This window comes from Chroicocephalus ridibundus, chromosome Z (genome assembly GCF_963924245.1).
Source record: "Chroicocephalus ridibundus chromosome Z, bChrRid1.1, whole genome shotgun sequence".
Classification (NCBI taxonomy): Eukaryota; Metazoa; Chordata; class Aves; order Charadriiformes; family Laridae; genus Chroicocephalus; species Chroicocephalus ridibundus.
Genome location: NC_086316.1, coordinates 69,462,153 through 69,484,183, shown reverse-complemented (window position 1 = coordinate 69,484,183; position 22,031 = coordinate 69,462,153). Strand labels below are relative to the sequence as shown.

Sequence of the window (22,031 nt, the reverse complement as noted above, 5' to 3'; positions counted from 1 at the left end):
GCTGTGTAAAAAGTCATTCAGTTTTGCCTTCTTTATTATTTCCCTACAGTACACTCATATTGACCCAGCAGAAGTTTTTGTGGTCTCACAAACCATATGGCGGAGTGAACAGCACTTCTAAGGCACTGGGTACTGTGACTTAAGGCAACAGAGCAGTCAGGGATTTGCTTAAGTTTTCCAAGTTTCCAGAAAGATCATAAAAGTCTGATTATTTAATAGAAAAGGGCAAACCATATCAGTAAAACTTCATGAAGTTCAGTCACAGTCGTCAGTCATGTTATAAAGTGGGAGGTCTTTGAAAAAGGTATTCATTCAAATTGCTTGTAAAATATTTTTTAAAGCAAACCTGATGCATCTGAGACATGATTTTACTGTACACATTCAGAGAATCAGGAACTGTAAAAAAATTTTCACAAAGCTCCTCTTCAGTTAAATATTTTGATTGACTAGCAGATGCTTGGTGAAATGAACACTGACTTTTTTTATCTCACCTTCAAACACAGCTTTGTTTCTTTTGCTTTCATGGATCATCAGTCACCTAACAGCGAAATCAATGTGCTATACCAAACAAAACAATCCTAGTAGAAATAACAGTAATTTAAAACTTTATTACAACGTACTGTAACAAGCACTAAACTTAGTATTATCTATGTCAGAAATTGATTCTCACAGGACATGCCATCTTACTCTTGCTGTGCAGCCATATTATACTTTTAGTAAGAGAGATCAAAGCTAGACACACCTGAAAACATCTGCAACTTCCAGATAACTACTGGGATGTGTTGGAAAGGACAGGAGAACGAAGAAGGGGGAGTTTTTTTCAGGGCACCCAAATTCTTTTCATGATTGCACAGGTGTCTGTGCTTGAAAACTTTCTGAAAAATCATCGCTTTTTTTTTTCACAACTTGAAAGTGAGGATATCCCCTTCTGCCCAGCTATCCATTTCATTCTGCTCGTCTGTCTCTCTCTTACACATACACACACCTAGAGGAAAGCATGCTTCTTCTGGGAAAAAGCCATATAAATTAAATATGAAATTCCTTCAATTTTAATAAGAGATATTGCATTCAGCATCCTCCATGGAACAAGTTCTGTTTAAATGGTGCAAATCTATTGTGGAGTGCTTCCATGATTTTGTCTCATGATTTTTTTATTTTAAAATTTCCAAACTTAGAATTTACTATAACTATCCATGTGATCACATTAATACAAATGACTAGTGAAGTGACACTTCTTTACATTGGCCAGGTTTGTACTAGCAAACAGGTTACTTCTGCAGTTGTGCTGTCCTTCTGTATGGATAAAATTTTCCTCATCTGAAGGTACTTAATTTTGCAAAACTTTAGGAAGACAGAAGGTCAGGTTTAGTTTTTTGATTTTTTTTAAAAGATAAACTGTTCTCCTGAAATTGTTGATTTATATTCTTTATTCTCCTCTATTTCCGCTGTGACAGGTTTTAGCTTATGTTAAGTAAAAGCAAACGAGGAATCTTGTAAAGCTGAAGCAGAGTCCCTTCCATGGCTCATCCCTTTTGATTGTAAAGCACACGCTACAGTAGAATACTATCTCCTACACTTCAACTGCTGAGGTTGAAGGGCAGAAATATTATTAAGTAGAAGGCTGTGACACTTTCTCAGGTGAAAATTTCATCAATAATCGCTCTTCTTTTTTAAACTAAAACATATCGATCTAAATGAACTTTCATTGACTTAGCTAGGTAACCTGCTGAAGCAGCAGAAAGGCTTTCTCTACCTGCCTGAGACTAGTCAGTCTGGGATGCGGCAGAGGCTGGTATTCTGACAACTCAGTTTCCCTGCCCAGATTTTGAGCAGTAGTGGACCTGGTAATGTTCCAGCCTGATGGTTTCATTCTGATTCAGACTAAAAGTGATTAAAAAAATAAAATAATAATGAATTTTTCACACCAGCAAAAATCTTCATTTGATTGTCTTGCTGAAGTCTTTTACTTCCAGGTTAGCCATGTATACGTAGAGATCCCATTTATGTGCCTCACTGTTATTTTTTAAATATTGATGCAACTTCCTACCTGGTAGCGGAAAAGGAATTCAAAGAGAGATTAATAAAATTCAGCAATACTGAGTCTCCTTTTTATATAGCCATAGAATGTATCTAAAAATTACAAACTTACACAATTTCAAACAGACTTCATGAGTTTTATCTGATAACTAAACACAACTTAGCAGTGGAGATTTTCAATTTGTTGCTCAGTTGTGATTCTATGTGCAAGGCAGATGATTAGATAAATGCAGCTCTCGGGGGACCTGATCAGAGCCCAGCAAAGCCAATGAACAGCAATTTACTACTTTCAAAAGGCTTTGGTTACAGCATTTGGTTAGGTTTAAAGACTGAGCGCTTCAAAGGCTTGATTACTAGAAAAGAAAATCACAGTACTGTCACTGTGGTGACTATAATAATTAACATTACACTAATACATACCTATAAATGTATGTATATTTTCAGTAAATTCAATTAACATTTAAGAAGTGGACATTTCATCACAAGATTTTTAATTCTTGGTATGCATGCAGTAGCGTCTGTCTAAAGTTTTTATATTATTTTACATGCATTGACAAATTAAGTCTCAGATTTCTGAGAAATAAAGGTAGAGGAGTAATGTTGCCCTCATTGCATACGGGAAGGGAGGAAGGAAAGGACAAAGAGACATTTATATAATATGGCAATATTATTTAATGATGAGTCTCTTTGGTTTTAGCCAATAATCCCCTATCACAAGTGCTTAAATACATCCATATTTGCAGTTGCTTTTCCTCCAGAGAAACATATTAAACTACAGTAGAAAGAATTAAAGCCTGACTTCCACTTAACCTTGTGCAGGAACAGTGCACCACTGCAAGTGGAGCTCAGATATTGCTTTTGTACTTCCCCCGTCTTTACACAGTTCCTCCTTTCTTCAGCCCCATTCCTCGGCGAAAAAGCAATGTGGTGCTCCTGTCCAGATAGCTACCAGGTAGGAGAAAGTGCTGATGAAGAGTCAGGACTCACAAATGAGCCTTCTCCGGCAAAAAGTTGAATCTGTCTATGCTGACCTGTATGCTGGTCAAAACGAGTGTATTTCAGATCATCAAGACTGCTTCTGCATCAACACGCGTCATAGCACAAGTGACGTATCTTCCTCAAATTTACCCTCCCTGTTCAAACTGTTAGACCACCGCCTCTCAGTATCAGGCAACGTTTTGTGAAGGGACTCCAGCTGATTTGTTTCAGTTTCATATTACCAACCCTTTAACCAATTGCAAATTGCCGCATACTGATTCTTTAAGTGTCAGCAAATTTCTGTAGTGGATCACTGTAAAATACACATTCACATTCTCAAATTAGAAATGACCACTTTACAGGCATGAGGAAAAGTTTGAAAGAGACAGATCTAAAAATATTTCAGCTGCAAAATAATCTCATATCTCATGTTGGAACACTTGCATTAATTAAGAATTTTGTGGTGACAGTAATTTTAAGAGTGCCATTTAGAAACATGACATTTAGGATGCCTCCATACTAAGTAAAAATTCAGAGGCTTAAATTGGGAGAAGCCTTCTGTAATTCTTCTCAACAAAGCCTCATGTAAAAAGGAAGGTAACTTAATCCACACGCCCTTGCAAAATGAAGAAAGCCAGACAGTATCACCTAATACTCTTCTTTAATAGATTATTTTTTTTTTAACTAGTTCAATCTCTCAATTATCAGTGTAATCTTTGAAGTTTCTGCTGATGGGGAAAAGTCCATTTTCTCTACTTATCTTCAGAGAAGGAGACGATGGGGAAGACTGCTCAGTAGCTACTGACAGACCTCAGTCATCAGGTTTGGTGAAGAGCCTGGCCTGTAACCACCAAATGAGCTGGCACAATTGGGTTTTGGAGGTGAATACCTCTGACGAAAAAAAAAGGACTAGGACTATCAAACTTAGTTCACCTAAGACATGGAGATTTATGGTATTTGACATATATACTGCTACTACTAACAAATTCATTCTGATAATCAGAGATAAAACTGGCTTTGTCCATACAACTGTACAAAGATACAGTACATTTAGACAAGCAGCTTCAACCACAAATTTTCATTTTCTAGAATTTGGTGCACCATTTCTTGAAAATGTTTGTTGAAGGCAAGACTGGGCACTATGTTTAAACTGAAAAAAAAAAAGAGGTAATCTTCAAATTCAGGAAGGGAAAAATCAGAGATCTGAAAAAGTGCAAAAGAACTATAAATAAATAGGTATGAAACGAGTTGATGGATTATACATGCAGGCTTTGTACTGCTACATCATGAGTGAAAACAAATATACATGACAATATTTATACAGCTCATGTATCTACACAAGATTCTAATGCAAGAACAAATAACAGACATAGCATACATATATCAGGTTAAATTATTATTCCCTTTTACAACTATTTATGGCTGATCTTTGGCTCCAAAGCCTCAGTGTCTTCAAATATAAAAAGAAGTACTGAAATTTGAACCCTTCAAAATAAGTGGATGCATCATTTTATGAATCAGTCAGTTTTTTTATTGTAATCCATGAATATCACATATTGCGGTGTCATTTCCTTCAAAATGTAATTAAATACAATTAAAATATTTATATAATTAAAAATATGTTAATATAACTTGTGTTTGTTGTGAAAAAACATGAGAAACAGGAATTTGTGTTGAAATCAAATCAAAATTATAATTTTCTTAATTTTTACTTATACTGTGATGAAAAAGCATTAAAATATAATTCAGACTCTTTTTAGAAAAACAAAGGAAAAAGAAAGCTCAAATTCAAAACAGAGCAACATGATAAGTAATTATGGCCAGGTCACGTGCGTCGCCTTTTGCAAAACAGCTCAATACCAAGAGCTCTCACCAATGCGTAGGAAAATCCACTCGACTTTCCTCATGCATCTTTGGGGAGCTGAGCCCACCTCGTGGAAATTCATTACCCCCAGGCCATATTGTGTCTCCTGAAGTGAGGTACACTGCTGACATGTTCTCTTTCCCTAAACAAATATAGTGTAGAACAGGAACCAAAACCTTCTTCCCAGGGAAGGCAACCACTAGACTGGAGAGGCATTGTCACTTCTTCGCTCCATCAGAGCAGAACAACGCTGAGAGGTGGGTGATATTGTATGGGAAGTATCCATGCCAGAAGTGCTATGCAAAGGAAATGTACAGGTTCAAATCCTCTCCAGCAGAGGATGGAAATTAGTCCTCGCTTTCAACAGCCGGGCTGAACAGTTTTGATTCCTGGGACGACACAGGAGACATTCAGGTACACGCTCAAATGTACACACTGAAAAATTGTATTAGTATGATTATTGAACTGATATTTTATTAATTTTATTAACTGAATTTATTGTACCAATTTATCTAAACATCAACTAATTGAAAATACAATGTGCGCAGCACAAAATAGTTTAAAAAATGAAAGAACTAATCTTCCATGTGCATTTATTTTTTTTTACCCATATGCATTTATTACGAACCCCTTTTTACAGGGGTAAAAACTTTACAGCTGCACTTTAGAAGAGCTGCACTAATAAGCGGGAGGCAGGAGAAGGCTGAGCTAGGAAGTTCAATATTCCGTTTTACCATTATCTTACAAAACATAATTTCACACTTCATACACTAAAGCACCTGTCCCTACCAGAAATAAAATGCAGCTCTTGCAGGTTTCTTCTTCCACCAGCCACATTCAGAAAGCCCCATTTTTTTAATTATTCCACTTGTATCCAGATCTCTCTGCTAGCCATTTGCCTTCCACAGTATTTAAGCAGATGCAATGTAATTTTAACATTTCTTTAAAAATTCCCAATTTACATACTGCACATTTGAGTCTTACCATCCTTTTGACAGCATAGCGCTCTGCCTGCACTGCCAAAACAAATCAACTAATTATGCAGCTAGACAGAGCAGTGATCAGATAGACCTGATATTCTCTTGTTTAAAACAAAAAGGAAAACCCAGAAAAACAAACAGAGCAAACAAGAAAGAGAATACATGATGTTCAAAGATGTTCTATTTACTGGCTTAAGTAACCGTGATCTTGTTAGTTTTAACTCTGCTTCTCTGGTCATCTTTTCATGCTGCTTATCCTCTAACGCTCCAGCAAGCTCCACGCAAGCAGGCCTGAGTGAAACCTCACGCGCTGCAGTTGCGAGCAGCTCAGCGAAGGGTGGAGAATTGGATTACAAGCCAAGTTTCCACCTCCGACATTTTATGAACATTGGTCAGTGTGATGGATGCAATTACCGAATGGCCCTTTTGCAATTTAATTCAGTATAAGGAAACAAAGCCCTTTTTTAATGAAATTACTTTGGTTATTCTTACAAAAGCAAACAATCAAATGCCTTCTGAAAAGCACTCAACAAAACAACCTACCTATACTTTTTTTTTTTTTTTGATCTGCAAAACAGGAGATAACCTGGAATGTCAAGCGCTCCAAGAGATTGCCTTTACATGCCATGAAGCCTTGTCTCATTCCAGTACACCTTTGCCAGAAACAGTACTGCAGGTCATACCCATTGCTTAGCTGTAATTAAAAAAAGAGGTTCCATTACATTTTGTCACAGGTATACACACCACTGAAAAGATGGTCAAGATCCATTTCTAAAAACAGTATGCATTAAATTTACAAACGATGTGTTGAAAGTACTTATTGAACTACCTCAGATTTTTGGCATGAAATACATTTGTTAATTATTTTGTTTTAATTTCGTCCTATGAAATGGTTGTTGAGACACTGGAAAATATTTGTTACCAATACATAGATTAATTTAACATTCTAATCCATCTTCATTGAGACAGACCATCCAAAGTAGAGCTGTTACACAAAATATGTATATTAGATAAGGGTTTTTTCCTCCACAGTCTCCTTTTTTTTTAAAAAAAAAAAAAAAAAAGAGAGGAAGTCACTTTAAACTTCAGAAAAACATGTCAGTTTTCAGCCTGAAAAATAAAAGACTGATAAAGATACTAAGTTCTGAAAATTTATTCAAACTTTACCACAGGCTTTGTTATACGCTTCACCTATAAATATTTATCAGAAAAAAATATAAAAGGGAATTATTTAATAATCTACTTCTCGACTTTATATTTTGGTAGAGTGTTTTGTTTTTCACAGTTGACTTTGAAGTCTCTTGGTAAAAAAATTCTCCTTCTCCGATCTTCAGGCATTCAAACAAAGTGGTTCATATTCCTTAAAAATGGCACAGCCCTTGCGCTGCTCTCGAGATCAGTCACGGTACAGGTTAAGGGTGACAAGGGAAAGTGTTTGCCTGCAAGTAAAGTTGCCTATAATCGTAGCCACTGATAAGCACCTCTAAAATAAGCACTCAAAGAAACTTTGGTCAAGGACCTATGACCTGAACTATAAACAACAGCAGAAGTGCCAAGGAAGCTATTTACTCCCATACAGACACATGGCTGTTGCTTCGATACAGCAAAACAAAAAGAGCTACCCTTTACCGTGGTGAATAAAACACCAGATGTCCATCTTTATCTTCCATCCATATTCACTCAAAATGAAGTTGCCTAAATATAATAAATAGGTTTCTGGCTTTCAGCAAATGAAAACATTTTACTTTGGAGATCTCAGAAGAGGTTTTAGCCACAAGCCAATATCCCTCAGAAAAACAAAATTTAATTTAGCCAAATATTTATGTTGCATTTTTGGAGGACAGTGAGTTATGAACTATTCATACATGTTTAAGCTGAAGATGTGTAATAATTAGAACAGCCAAATAGATGTTAATAATTCATTGGTGGAGAACAGCAAGAAACTGAGGGAAAAAAATGATTAATAGAACTTTTCATCATAATCTTAGAAAATATATTGATCTGTAAACTGCAAATCAAAATACATAATATGGCAGAAACGCAACACGAAGCAAACTCAAATTAATCTGGTATACTAGTTCTGCAAATGCACAGCACCCATGGGTGACATTTTTAAAAATCAGTTTTACCATTTACGGCTCCTTATGGCTAGAATTATGAAAGATGTTCAGCCACAGAGTCCAGATGCTTACAAGTATCTAGGTCCCTAGCTTGTTCTGAAATCCAAAGATAGGCTTCTGACTTCCATCTCAGATCTTCATCTAACGTCCTATAGATTTGCACACTCTGTGCAGAGCACTGGGTAAAACTGACATATTCAAAACTGTTCCAGAAATGGAAAAGTTTGTACTGGAAACATGAAACCAAGTTAAATATCATATTCCATTTGCTCATTTTGCCAGTGGCATAAAATCAGTACGTACATTCGATGTTAAGATGAGTTGCTATTCAGTGACGTTTCATGGAATTACAAGTCAGTAGCCCCAGCAGGAACATCTGCTGCCATTTTATGCAGATTCATGGTAGGTGCATTCCTGGGCTATGAAGCTACCTCTCCTTCCCTGAAGCAAGTCTGAACTCTGTCGCGCTGCAAGGAACAAGTGTGGGAGTGGAAGTTCACTTCAGTTCTCCCATCCCTTCCACAGAAAGATAAATTTGGTCTAGCCTGTGTAGAATGTAAAAGTTGGCTGCAGCTTAGAAATGATAGAAACAACCATGGTCACATCGAGCAATGTTCATACAGTCCTGGGGAATGAGGGGGTAGGTGGTGGAAATTGCTGAATAACACTGACAGGTTGCATAATACTGAAGAAGTATTCCTCAGACCTGTCTTAACGAGAATCATCTCTCGGCAAAAGAAAATTAGCCTTTATGTGAGCGACAGAGCACAGCATACAGGCAGACTACCAGAAAATCTACCTTTAGGAAACAGGGACAGAGGACAATTTAAAGGGAAGCAAGAAATTTTTAAACTCATAGCTAATACCATTAAATAGGAAACTAAAACTAAAGACATTTAATTGGATTCAGTCATCATTTATGTCATATTTAATTCACATCTAGCTAAGTAATATGCATATGAAATAATACAATTATTAGGTCCTGGATTTAATTATTTTCAACATCAAAAACCTTGAAAGTTGTTTTTAGGTTTCTTCTTCCATTTCAGAGAGATCACTCATCATAATAAATTCACTGCTTCAATAAATACACAATAAGAACATGTACAGATCCTACTCAATTTTTCAATACCCAGCAGTATATCACTGCTTTTAATATTCTGTTCTAAATTTCAAAAAACACCTCTAAGTTAGTAAAAACACGTATTTCAGATATATACTGACAGAATGCAACTTTGGTCATGTGGGCACCTAAATTAGGTTACTTATCTCTCACTTGTCCCACACATGCAACATCTATTGCTTAATAAGCCACTGGATTTCAGACATTTTCGATTTTGACCCTTTTTAAATGCTCTGTTAGATTGCTTACCATCTGGCAGTGCTTACTCTTGACACCACACTCCCTTTCCATTACAGAAGTGTGTTTCTTATAATTATACCTTTAATGTGATAGATGCATGCAACACTAGAATTCCCAAGCTGGCACTAAATGGGCCAAGGGGACAATTTTGGCAAAGTATCTTGTTACTAGGCCTATGGTAACAGTATGTTCAAATGCATCCAGCTGCCATTCTCAACAGAAAGCTGCCAACATGGCCAAGTCATGGGAAATAGAAAACGTGCTTATATTTATTTTTTTTATTATTACAAGTTATTTATTGACAAACTCCAAGACACTATGAAGAATACCTAGTCTAACTTCTCCCTGCTAGTTAGAACCAAGAGCTCAGTACCTTCTAGCTAACAGACTCGGTAACAATGGGAAACTACATAGTAGAGTTAACAAATTTTAAGAAAAACATTTTAAAAAATCAATGCGTCATTTCCATTTATATAAAGGAATTCATTATATCTTCAGGAAAAGATGTAGGAGGGAGAAGGAAAAACAGAATGAAGGAAAAGAGAATTTGTTTCAAGACAAAAAATCTGTTAGGGACTAGATCACTGTGCTCCTGATAACTTTCAAATGAGAACTGCAAGTTGCTTATAGCAGGATTTCACTACCTAAAAATTAGACCATGAGAAATGCTATAAATAAAAGACATAAAAAGCAGGATTCAGTATTTGGGGAGTCACCGCGATAACAGTTTCCATGAACACTGGACGCGCAGCTCTGAAAAACAGGACATCTCTGAAGTATACTTGGTAAGGTGGGTAACAAGAAAGGTACCTAATTATTAACTGAAGCTTGAGGTATATGCTTGATTTATTTTACTACTTACGGGGTTTTTTTTTCCAAATTTGCGTCTAACAGACTAATCCCTAGTCAGAAAAGGAAATCTTTGTGTTACTACTGCGCTTGTCTGGCGCTAAAGACAAGGTGAACCAGAGTGACAGACAAGCTTGGCTTAGCTGTTATCTTCACTGAGAAATCAAGTGCAAACAAGCCCACATGCAGCCATCCCAAGGGACCTCTAGCCCAGGATGTGTTTGGGGAATACAGAAGCTTGCAGGTGTGTACTGTCAGCCAGTAATAAGATGTTTTAGCAGGTATTATTATCTACTACTGGTTTCATAGTAATTTCTCTACCAGACAGAAATCATAAGGCCTCCTGGAATGAACAGATAGACAGAAGTAACTCAAAGCCTGATGGAAAACCTCTCAGTAGTCATGTGAAAGCCTGATTGCATCCCCGCGGTTTTGCAGCCATACATTTATTCCATCTCCTGGGCACAGTTGATTAGACCTTACTCTATGTGTCTTATAAAAGTTCTGTATATTTTCGATAGATTTGACTTAGAGCAAGTTAGAATAATCATTTATCGTTAGGATCCTATGATATATTACCCTAAATTTACTGCAATCTATAGGTTTGCTTAACGTTAGATCATATCAGAACCACACTGCCTATTGCTGCAGTCATGCCATAAGGAGAGGTGCTTCTTGAAGGATCTGGTAAATTACTGTAAGAGCTTTAGCACAAGAGTAAACTTCAGTGGATTTCCGACTGAGAACTGGATGAAAAAGAGTAATACTACCTAAAAAAAAAAAAACCTGCAGTAGAAACAATTTTTATGTGTATTCACTATTTTAAATTACATAATTAAAAAAAAAACAACAAACAAAACCAACAAAAACACCTACAACCTAGCTTTGACTGTGATCATAAAGCAATCTGTGCTTTTTCAGTTGAAAACAAAATATCTTAATAAGAATTTAATAAATATGACATTTTTAGAGATAGAAAATTTATTAATGTTAGCAGCATGCTAAATTACAATAATTAACAAATAAAATAAAATAAATATATTTTGTAAATAAATAAAATAACATGCTTCTTTAGATAAGATTTCCACATAAACAATGTAGAACTTAATAAAATAAGAATAAAATCCTACTCTTAGCTACATGATGCAACATGGCACAAATAAAAAATGGTTTGGAGTTTGTTTGGGGTTTTTTTAAACACATAATGGAAACCGACTGCATTTATTTTGTAATCAAATTAACATTTTCTGAACACAAGTCTACTCCAGACTTATTCCAATTGCATTGCAAACCAAGGCAGTAAGATTATTGCAAAATATCATGCAGCTTGCCTGAATCTGACTATCATCAGATTAAAAGATATTAGCAGAGATTTTATGGAAGCTAAATGACAGTGTCCTTGAGGTAGTACTGACATTGACTGCAGCTGATACAGTTTTTGGTCATTAACATACCTCACTATGTGTCTAGAACGAGCCCTCCAATAATTAGAGCTGAATACACTATGATTTTTAAAATTAAATCATGCCTCTGGGAAAGAATCAGAGAATAGAGAGCTAAAGGACTTTCAAGCAATTAACAAGAACTATACTGTCAGGTTAAAAATTAAACATTGCAAAGTAGGTTAAAAGTTTCCTCTCTCTCAAAAATTGTATGTTGACATAGAAGACAGCTCTCAGGCGTGCTGTTGAGTGAAAGCAGAGGTGAGAATGGATACCTCTATTCACAATCAAATGAAGTCAATTTCTCTATTAATTTTCATATTCTACCCTCCTCTCTAAAAATAGTATTTTGCCTTCTAATACCTTCAAACCAAGCTTCTCAAAAAAAGCTGACAAAGTTTAATTAAATATTACAATGTCACAGATCTTAGGTAGGCAGAAATGCAGAGGTAAAGATTCATACTTTTTAAGTGACCTCTGATTTCATTTGTCTCTATTTCTGCTGCCCCAGGCTGAACAATCAGAAAGTGAGCCACTCAAATTTTAACTTGATTATATACCCACAAAAAAACCTACACAACTTATCAAACATTATGCATGTTTATTTATCTTTGTAGCCACCAAAACCCGCAACCCAAAACCTAAATCCAGACCTTTATTTACTGTTCCATGCTTTTACACAGTATTACAATTCACAGTTCTCTCCATATACTCAAGTACAAGAAGAAAAAACTTTTACTGATTCGATTATGAGCATTGGTTATTTTGATGAGCTAACAAATAACGTCTCAGTACACATTCAAAACTGTGTAGTCTTGCTAAAATAATCAATCGGAATAACAGAATCGGTGCTTTCTCCCCACAGACCCAAGCAGATGCTGATCTTAAGAGATCTAAATTTTGATAAGTATATATATAGATAATATTAATCAAGTGCTTTTTTCTCACTGCAGTCAAAACAAAAAGTCAGAAAACTGAAGAGGAAGTCTCATGGCATTGAGCATCCCAGGTCAAAGTTTAAACACTCGCATATAACTTCCCCAAAACGTCATCTTTTAGATTACTCATGGGAATTCTGTACCATTTTGCTTTAATTTTGGGTTTGTTTTTTTTTAAACATATCTCAAAATCATGATGAACATATGTGCCTTTATTTAGACTGTGAAGAAGTTGAATTTCTAAAATAAAACATATTGCAGAAGAAAAATGTACTTGTGTACTTCTTCATAGGTGCTGCCAGCAATCTTCAAAACATCCCAAGTTAAATTAACAGTACCTCAGAGAACTGAGGAATTATTTGAGTTACGCTTACTGAGCTCTTTCTCTGCTGTAAGCTTTGTTCTATGTTCAAGTACATAACATGTCAAAAGCGTGAAAGAAAATGCAATGTATGCACTGTTATTCCAGGACTAGAATGAACATAATGAAAATTGGGAAATGTTCAATATCGATATGAGCTCAAACTATGCATTAGTATTCTACATTATCTAGAGACATTAAGGATGTCTTATCAATAAAATGAATTGCTTTCCTTGAACAAACAAAGGCATAATCCTTCCCACATCCCCTAGAGGTCCGGAAGGCGAGTGGCTGCTGCACCAACCTCAGGTGGACTCAGCTGGCTTGCTTTCGTGATTCTTGAAGAAAGTCTCAAAGGGGACAAGAGCAGATGGCCCTTGTGAGCCCAAAAGCCTAACATACACCGCTACATATCCATTTTCATTCATACATGTGTACAGCTGGTACAAAAAGAAATGCCAATAGCTAGCTTCAGTCAACTAGATTTCATAACAAATGAATCAGTGACAGCCAATGATGAGACATTATTCAATATCAAAAATAATAGGAACTGAAGATGAAAAACAACCTAATGCATTTCTGGCCCGTATTCCACATCAAAGCATTTCCAATGGAATATTTCGCTGCTTATTTTTGGTCCTGCTTCCTAAGCATCTAATTTAGATATTTGTTGCTGCAATTTCACCCCATTACTTCTATGTAATTTCTCTCCTCTTTGTAACATCCATTTATGCATTTGAGGACTGTTATCATATTTCTCTTCAGCCCACCTTTATGGGAGTTGCATTTTACCTGGGGAACTATTATAGACCTTAATATATAACCTACTGTCAGAAAGAATTTTCAGACATTATAAGTTCATTATTTAGATTAATGCTACGATTTTGTCATTTTATCCTTTGGGGCATTTACAGAAGTAAAGTGCAAAAATTGTTGGAATGCAGCAAATAAAAGCCAAGCACTACTAATAATCTTTTTAATACTAAATGGTTCTCTATTGTTTAGTTATGTACAAAAAGTGAATGTTCAAGTAACGGGAATAGTTCAGCTGTACAAAGGTTTTTTGAATAGAAATAAAAATTATAGTTGCCACAAAAGTATCTGAAAATGATACATGAAAGACAGCCCTAGCTAAAACTGTGCATCAGTCATAAAAACATAATTAATTAAAAAAAAAAATTGGCTTGTGCAAGGAATGTGAACAGTATAATTATAAAGCCTTGATTATCAGTTTATTAGCAAATAATACAAAAGTCTCAACAGTGTAAGAGAACTTCATGACAGATCCTGAGCAACAAGACTGAGATGACTGCCTTGAGAATCCAAAACTGCAGACATTTCATACTCCTACACTACCAATGACATAATGTATCCACTAAAACCCACACTAATTTCTATCTGATCTATTTAATATAAACCAACATGATTTGTATACTTAATTTTGCATACATATATCTATATCAGTTACATTTAAGTATGATACAACACATTTTGTCTTCGTCACATATAGCATTACCTTCCAACTCTACTGCTCTATATAAATCTATGTTACAGCTCACAAAAAGATAAATCTCATTTGCTTCAACTGAGACATTACAGACATGTGACAAAAGACAGGGACAAAGTGCTTACCCTAAGCTTCTTAAAATATAAATGATGGGTATGTAGAGTGAAGACCAGTCCCAAAGAAGAACACATTTTAAACCAATGCATGCACAATTTTTAGAAATATGTATGTGAGCTGCACATGTAACATGCACAGTCTACCGCGTTACGGTGACTGCTGGTGGTCAAAGGCAGGTTTGAAAGATAGGTTCAAATTGAAAAGAACATCGATTCATAAGGCAAATATAAGGTCAAAATCGAGAAAAGTATAAGAAAAAACATGAGGCACGCTAATATGTTGCAATTGTGACTTACAGTTTGGCACATACTTAAATGAAAAAATAAGATGCACGTGTGCATGACAATGTAGATGGGTTGCATAAAACTGCACGAAATATACAGGATGTTTGTTAATAGCAACACGCACAAAAATAATCTTCTGTAAGTACCTAGATGTACACACACAAATATTATTGTGTCTTTCACCCTGATTAAAACCCACTGACATTAAATTTACTTACAAGGTAGCATTGATAGAGCTTTCTATGATTTATAAAGATTTATATGATCAACCTCATACATTTGCATGGTAACCCTCAAATGCGTATACAAAAGTGTTTTGAAACTGGAATGCTGCACACGTTAAAAATATCTGGCATACCTTTACTATTCACTCTGCTCTGTAATATTCTGTTGAAGTTTTAGAATTAACTTTGCTTTTATTTTTCTGTTATGACTAAAATATGTTTTCTGGTCCTTGAATAGATGAGAAGTTACACAGAGAGCTTCTCTCAACATAAAACGTCCGTAGTTTTTTTGCTATTGTTGCAAATCAGTTCATACTTTGTATTCATCTACCCAGGAAAAAGACCTCCAGTACTGCCTGCACTGCACCTCCCTATCCGCTACTCTGCCAGACAACTCCACATCACAGTCTTACTTCACTTCATCTTGAAGCCAACTGAAATTTTTGTCCCCACTTCCAGTCAAAGGCTGTTCCCAAACATCAAACTGAGAACTTTAACCATCAGTCTCTCTCATACATTGCTATTTCTGGTCAAAAGATGCTTCTCCCATGTGACTCTGGAGCTAGTAGCTCTGTTTTCTTTTTGGATTGTGGGCTACATATGCCCTAGCTGATGTCGTAACAAAACTGAGATTTCCACGAAAGCGCGAGTTTCTCTGTGTACCCATAGACAGGGAGGGAGGGAGATGCTACAGGGACGGATCAACAGCGCAGGCACATATAAGCAAGCCCTCTGAGTATTGAAGAGACTCCTGACGTGCAGAAGGACACTGAGTAATTAATCGTCTGAAAAATCAGCCACGTACATTTCCACTAATAGAAGAAGGCCGTAACATATAAGAGTCACCCAAACGCCACATTCCCCGCAACTCTGCTATGAAAGAAAGGAAACGCGTATGGCAGCAGCAGAACCATGTGCAGTTGCTCCCATCTCCCGCTGGCTTCATGCTGGTCTCATCCAGTGGCTGAGAGGCCACCGGGCTGGACCAGTGATGCTTTCCCGCAGGCTCGTTCTTCCACACGTGAGGAGGGACGGCCGGAGGCACTCGGTATCTCACAGAACGCACGCAGGAACTTCAATAAACTCTAACCAAAACACTGACGATAAATTCACTTTTGTGAGTCATGCAATTACACAGAATTTTTGTCCAAGTTTAGAGAGGCAGTAATCACAGCTACAAAGAGATAAACAGAGGTCTTGTGCTGGGTTTGATGTGCATTAGGTGCTCGGTTTACATAACAGCTTCCAAATTAGACACTAACCTCAGAAGACTGGGAAAAGACAAGCAGGAACAAAATGGTCCCCTTGTGGAAAAATTATGTAATGCTTATTGAATTTAATTCTCCAAGGGTGTATCTGCCTGATGAAGAGCCAATTCTTTCCTGAAACACAGGCAGGACAGACAGCCATAAAACCAGAGACCAAGCCCTACAAGGATGTGAGTAACTGATTCATAGAGCACCAAATTCAGAGACACAGCTTCCACGCTCTGTTCATACCAAAAAAGGGGGGCAGGAGGGTAAAGGGATGCTGCCCACCCCCCAAAACAACATGGCAAAATATTGCTCAGTGCAAATAAACATACAAAGTTTTATGAAAATAATGAGAATGAGGTCAAGAAGTGTAACCAAATGCATTAAAGTATCCCAGCAAATGCATACAAGCATCAAGAACTACAAAAACAGAAATAAATGAGAGTCCACAGGAGGCTGTACCAGAATGTCTTATGTGGTTAACCCAATATTCTCCTACGTGTGCCTATATTTAAAATTCACTGTGATGTCCATTTTCGTATATGCCACAAACACCCTAATAATGGGTAAATTTGAAACTTACTCTAAATCTTCACACTTGGATACTATAAAATATTCAGGTTTTTTACCTTTTTCTTGTCATTTAGGTACAAAATTTAGTTCTTTCCCCTGGTGGTATCAATGTTAACATGGTGAAATTAGAACAACCCGGTCTCGTTGGATGCTTTAAGGCTTGTCTATAAACAAGCATTACATTTTTACGAAATCATATGCAAAAATAAATCAAAACAACTCCATACTTACATACACATTTATTCTGGTACAGAGATACTGCTAAGAGGCACTTACTAGCATTGTCACAATTCCGATATAGGAAGATGAATATACTACAGAGTACAACTTCTTCCCCCATTTCTATAAACACTGCCACCCAAAACAAGTAGTACCATTATACTGTTGCAATTATTTCAGGAGAAACAACACAAACATCTCATATTTCTCAGTGACACAGTCCTACTGGCTAAAAAATTGGGTCCAGGTCAGGCCACATCATCCCAAGACTAATAAAAGACTATGAACTTTATTTTAAAAAAAAAAAACACCTCCATTCTAATAAAATGAAAACACAAAAAAAACCCTCAGAAAATACATTTAATTTAATAACATGCAGAAAACAGGCCTGAAAAGGATGCAGTGTTGTTTACTCCTACTGAAAAAAAAATAAGTAAACATATGCTATGATCTCTAAACCTTACCACAGGAAGAATTAGGACAGAATTAGAAGATATTTCTGCAACGAAACAGATTCAACACACCTATCACCTATTTCACATATCAGCTTAAAAAGTTACATGCTGCACAATACGATGCATAAGCTCCTATTGCTCAAAAGATCGTTGGGTTGTGTACCTCGCTCAGAAACCAAACTTACACCAAAAAGAGGGAATTTACTCGCAAGAATAATCTCATTCATTTTAATGGAATCCTCACGTGAATAAAGTTACTCATGCATGCACACGGATAAGTAAGAGGGTATCAGACCCCCCTAATCCCCTACACACGCGACCACCACACCAGATGTGACCTGCTACATCCCTCTCCAGCTAGCAGAAAGGGAGTGGGTGGACTCTTGGCTCTCTCCCCCCTTAATGCACCTGCTAGTGCAGCTGAGCTGGCATGCGAGGGGGAAAAGGTACTCCAGGAAAAGAACGACTGCAGCTTATTGCCTCCAGGGAGCCAGGAAAAAAAGCAGGGATTTGAAGCATGATTTCGAGACATAAGTGAGTCCTGCCCAGCTCCTCTGCTCTTGTAGCTGTACTGCTCTCGGGCTCGACCGCAAGGTGCTAGCACAGCTCACTGCGTAACACCTCACTCGGAATAGTCCCACAGAAACTTAGACTTTTTAAGTATTTCTTCCCGTTCTCACTGGAAGCATGTTCTATTTAACCTACTTTTTCTTAGGATATCCATGGAACTACTGAACGTTCTGTATTTTCCTTTTTTAAACATGGTCTCTGGTGCAATTCACTTGCTGTATAAACGCAGGCTGTTCAATTCAAACCGTTGACTAAACACGCTTAACAACACCGATTGCTCTTCAGCAAATATCATAGAGAGCCTTAAATTTACAAAGGCATACAGCCAGCTGGCGCGGGGGGGTGATACAGTGAAATAAGCCTTAAAAATGTAGTTTTTATAGGGAAACAGCTCTTCCAGGGCATTTATTTGCGCTGCTCTTCACGGGGCTATTGCAATTCTGTAACTCGCTGTGAAGGCAACGCTCCTCCAGCCGAAGGAAACGCTAATTAACCTAGGGAAACGCCGTTTCCCACGCGGCCTTCGCCGGGATAAAGTTATTCTCGGCTGCCGCCCTGCCCGAGGCGCGCTTCCATCGCCCGACCCCACCTTGAACAAGTGTTTTAACGCCGGGCAAAAGAGCCCGCACACCCGGCGCGGGGCGGAGATGTGATTTTCAGGTGGCCACCGCTGCCTGCCCTCCCTCCGGCGAGCTCTCGCACCCCCGTGGCGAGGACAACGCGGGACGGACCCGCAGGCCCCGCTTCGGCCGGGCGCTGCCCGCAGCCCGAGGGCTGCGGGCAGCGCCCGGCCGAAGCGGAGCCTGCGGGTCCGTCCCGGCCGCAGCACGGTGGAGAGCGCCGGGTCCTCCCTGCCCCACAGAGACACCGGTTCTCTTCCCCCCCGCCCCAGAGAGGAGAGGCAAAGTTTTAGCCGGCGAACCGGCCAGGGAAGGATGGAGGGAAGGGAGAAGGGGCGAGTCCGCGCCCGCCCGCGGGGGGTGAGGGGGCAGCCCCCCACACGCACCCCTCCCCACACACACACACACGCACCCGCACCCCGCCGAAGTTTTCGCCGGGCGAGGTGCTCACCTGAAGTCGCTGTAAGGGTGGATGATCCAGAACCCCGCAGTTTTAACCCTTTCCTGCTCCTTCTCCACCGCCTTCTGGCTGCCGAACATGCGGAGGGAGAATTTGTTGACCCCCGGCTGCAGCATGGAGGTGAACTGCCGCTGCATGAAGCCGTACTGCCGCCGGGGACCCTCGGCATCTTCGAAGCCCACCACGGGCTCCTCGCCCCCGCCGCCGTCCACTTTGAAGCACACCGAGTTGCCGTGCTCCTTCACCCCGCCGCCGCCGCTGCCCCCGCTGCCCCCGCCGCCGGGGCTGCTCTGAGCTTTCTCCGCCGGGGCCGCCGGCTTGGCTGGGAAGGCGTTAGCGCTGCCATCGTCCCGGCTGCCGGCGGAGGAGCTGCGCTTCCCAGCCTCCATGCTGCGGGGCGGCCGCGGGAAGAGCGCGGGGAAGCCTCGCCGCCGCCGGTGCCCTTCAGCGGCGCGGCTCGGGCTCGGCCGCCCTGGGCTGGGGCTGGGCTCAGCTCCGCGCCGCCGCGCCACCCGGCATGGCCAGCGCCGCCGACTCTGAGCCGCCGCTCCCGCGCAGGGCGGGCACCGCTTCCCCTCGCCCGCCCCCTGCCGGCCGCCGCCCCGCGCCGCGCCGCCCGCCTGACATTGAGCGCCCCGGAGTCCTTGAGGGGCTGAGGCGCCCGGGCCGAGGGGAGGAGCCGGCGGGGCGGGCTCTGCCCTCGGGGCGGCGGCCTGCGTGGGCCCGCGGACGCGTGGGAGCGGGTCGGGTGGCCACCGCGGGCGGGCGTGGAGCGGGACGGCCCGAACCGGCCGCCCATGTGGCGGTGGGTGTCGCGCAGGGCGGCCCAAGGCGGCGGCCGCCAGGCGGAGCGGAGGGATGGGGAGGGGGAGGAAGAGGGAGAGGGGCTGCCGGGCGGCCCTGCAGGCAGTGACACGGGTGGGTTCGTGTCTCACCTCGGGCGCGGTGTGGGGTGGTGTCCTGCCTCCTCAGCCAGAGGTGGGCAGGACGCTGTGGAGAAGTCCCACAGGCTCGCCCGCCTCCCTCTTGCCTCTCTGGTGCTTCTCGGGGAGCAGGACCACTGGAGGAGAGCAAGAGGCAGGTGTCTGGCTGGTCGTGGAGCCGAGTGACAGCACTGGGGGTGGCGGAGCCATTTTGGGTTCATACCTGCCGAAAATGAAGTCAGAACCAGCCCTTTGCCGGTGCGGTGCGTGCAGGACAGTGAGGAAGGAGGAGGAGGTGGGAGGAAAGAGGGAAGGCCAGGTTTTGGGTGACATTGGTTTCCGCACACACGAGAGTTCGCCCGGGTTAGACGGCATCTCGCTGCTTCCGAGTGGCTCTTCCCCTGTCCCTGAACCTTTCCTTGGCGGGGGATGCGGGGCTGAAGGTGGCAGCATGGGGGCAAGCATGGCTTGTGGGATGCTGCGTGCACAGCTGGAGCGCACTGGAGTGCGATTCCCACCATGGCCACCTGCTGGTCTCTCTCTGTAAGGTGTAAAATGTTGGGTCAAGCTTTTCACGTCTGCCAAGAGGTCATTCTGCTTTTGTTTGCGCGTAGACGGTGATGTGGGGTCTGTGTTCAGCTCGCTGCACCTGGCATTGGAGTACGTCACGTATAGTTAAGAAGCCTCCAGGAGACAGAGAAAAGGCTGTTGGACAGAAAGGAAGCAGGAGGTGTTTCTAGCTCCCAGTACTCTCAAGTACACTCATAGGAAATGGGATGTTTATTGACTTGGGTGTCTCTACACACGTTATCCCAATGATTGTGTATAGTGTTTGGGGAGCTGTGGGGTGAGGAAGGATCTGAGAGCGCAGTTCTGCCAGTGGGAAGCAGCTGTTGACAAGCCATGAGCGAGGAGGAGGGCCTTGGTCTCTGCTCTGAAAGCTGCAGAATGCTGGTATTTACCGCTAAAGGTGGGGTGAGTTTGTTTGGGTTACAGAATGATGGAGAATCAATATCTGGAGACAGTATCACAGGAGCTATAGCGACATGCGTACCTGCAAAAGCATAAAGGCGTATGTTACTACACATATGCATAGGTCCTGGGACTCCATTTGGCTTGACACAGGTTTGTTTTTCACACACTCTCAACATGCCTTTCATTTTGCACATTAAAAATATAGTAAGAAATAATTAGTAAAGTCTCCCAAGCTTGGCTGTGCCATTTTCAATGGGGTTTGTCACTTCATTGTTACCCACTTCATCCTTTACAAACATGAGAGAGAAACAGATGTGCAAATCTGCACACCACAATTTCCACAGTGCCCATCAGGTGCGTCGGGGAACAGTGTTTCAGAGCTGGATCTGAGGGCTTTTCTCAGCAATTCCAGCTCTAACAGAATGTTGATGCCTAGTGCGCTTAAACACACCAGGTTTGGATGATGTTACTGTGTTAAGTGTGGAAGATGTTCACATGAAGTTAGTGTGGAAGAAGCGTAGGTGCACCAGGATGGATTGGTGGAGGCTGGGCAGTGACCGGCATAGGAAGGAATACGCTCGCAGTGGGATTGGATGAGGGCTGACATACATAAGCCTTCCCCATCTGGAGTGATGCTTTTCTGTGTGATTTTATCCTAAAACACTGAAGAGTGTGTGCACAGCTGCTGATGGCTCATGCACAGCTGCTGGTAGACAAAACCCTCTTACTGGTTTATCCCCAGATGATGTCCGCCTCCTTCCTTCATCCAATGTCTGTCACCAAATGATAATTAAAAAGTAAGAAATTATTATTGTTTTGCAGCTTTGTGAAAGAATTAGCTCACATCATATTTGACAGAAGCCCACAAAGGCAAGGGGTGAAAGGGCTACGTCACGCTGTGCTGTTCCATGTGCTCACA

The 22,031-nt window shown here is 40.5% G+C and overlaps 1 protein-coding gene across 1 annotated transcript in view; it reads right to left on the bottom strand.

Annotated features, from left to right (window-relative positions):
• HCN1 (hyperpolarization activated cyclic nucleotide gated potassium channel 1) overlaps positions 1–19,840 on the bottom strand; it is a 204,429-nt gene extending 184,589 nt beyond the window's left edge. The window contains exon 1 of the mRNA XM_063320479.1: positions 19,206–19,840. Within this exon, the coding sequence (XP_063176549.1) occupies positions 19,206–19,603 (398 nt within the window). The 5' untranslated portion in view covers positions 19,604–19,840. The remainder of the gene's footprint in view (positions 1–19,205) is intronic.
• Between the last annotated feature and the right edge of the window lie 2,191 nt (positions 19,841–22,031).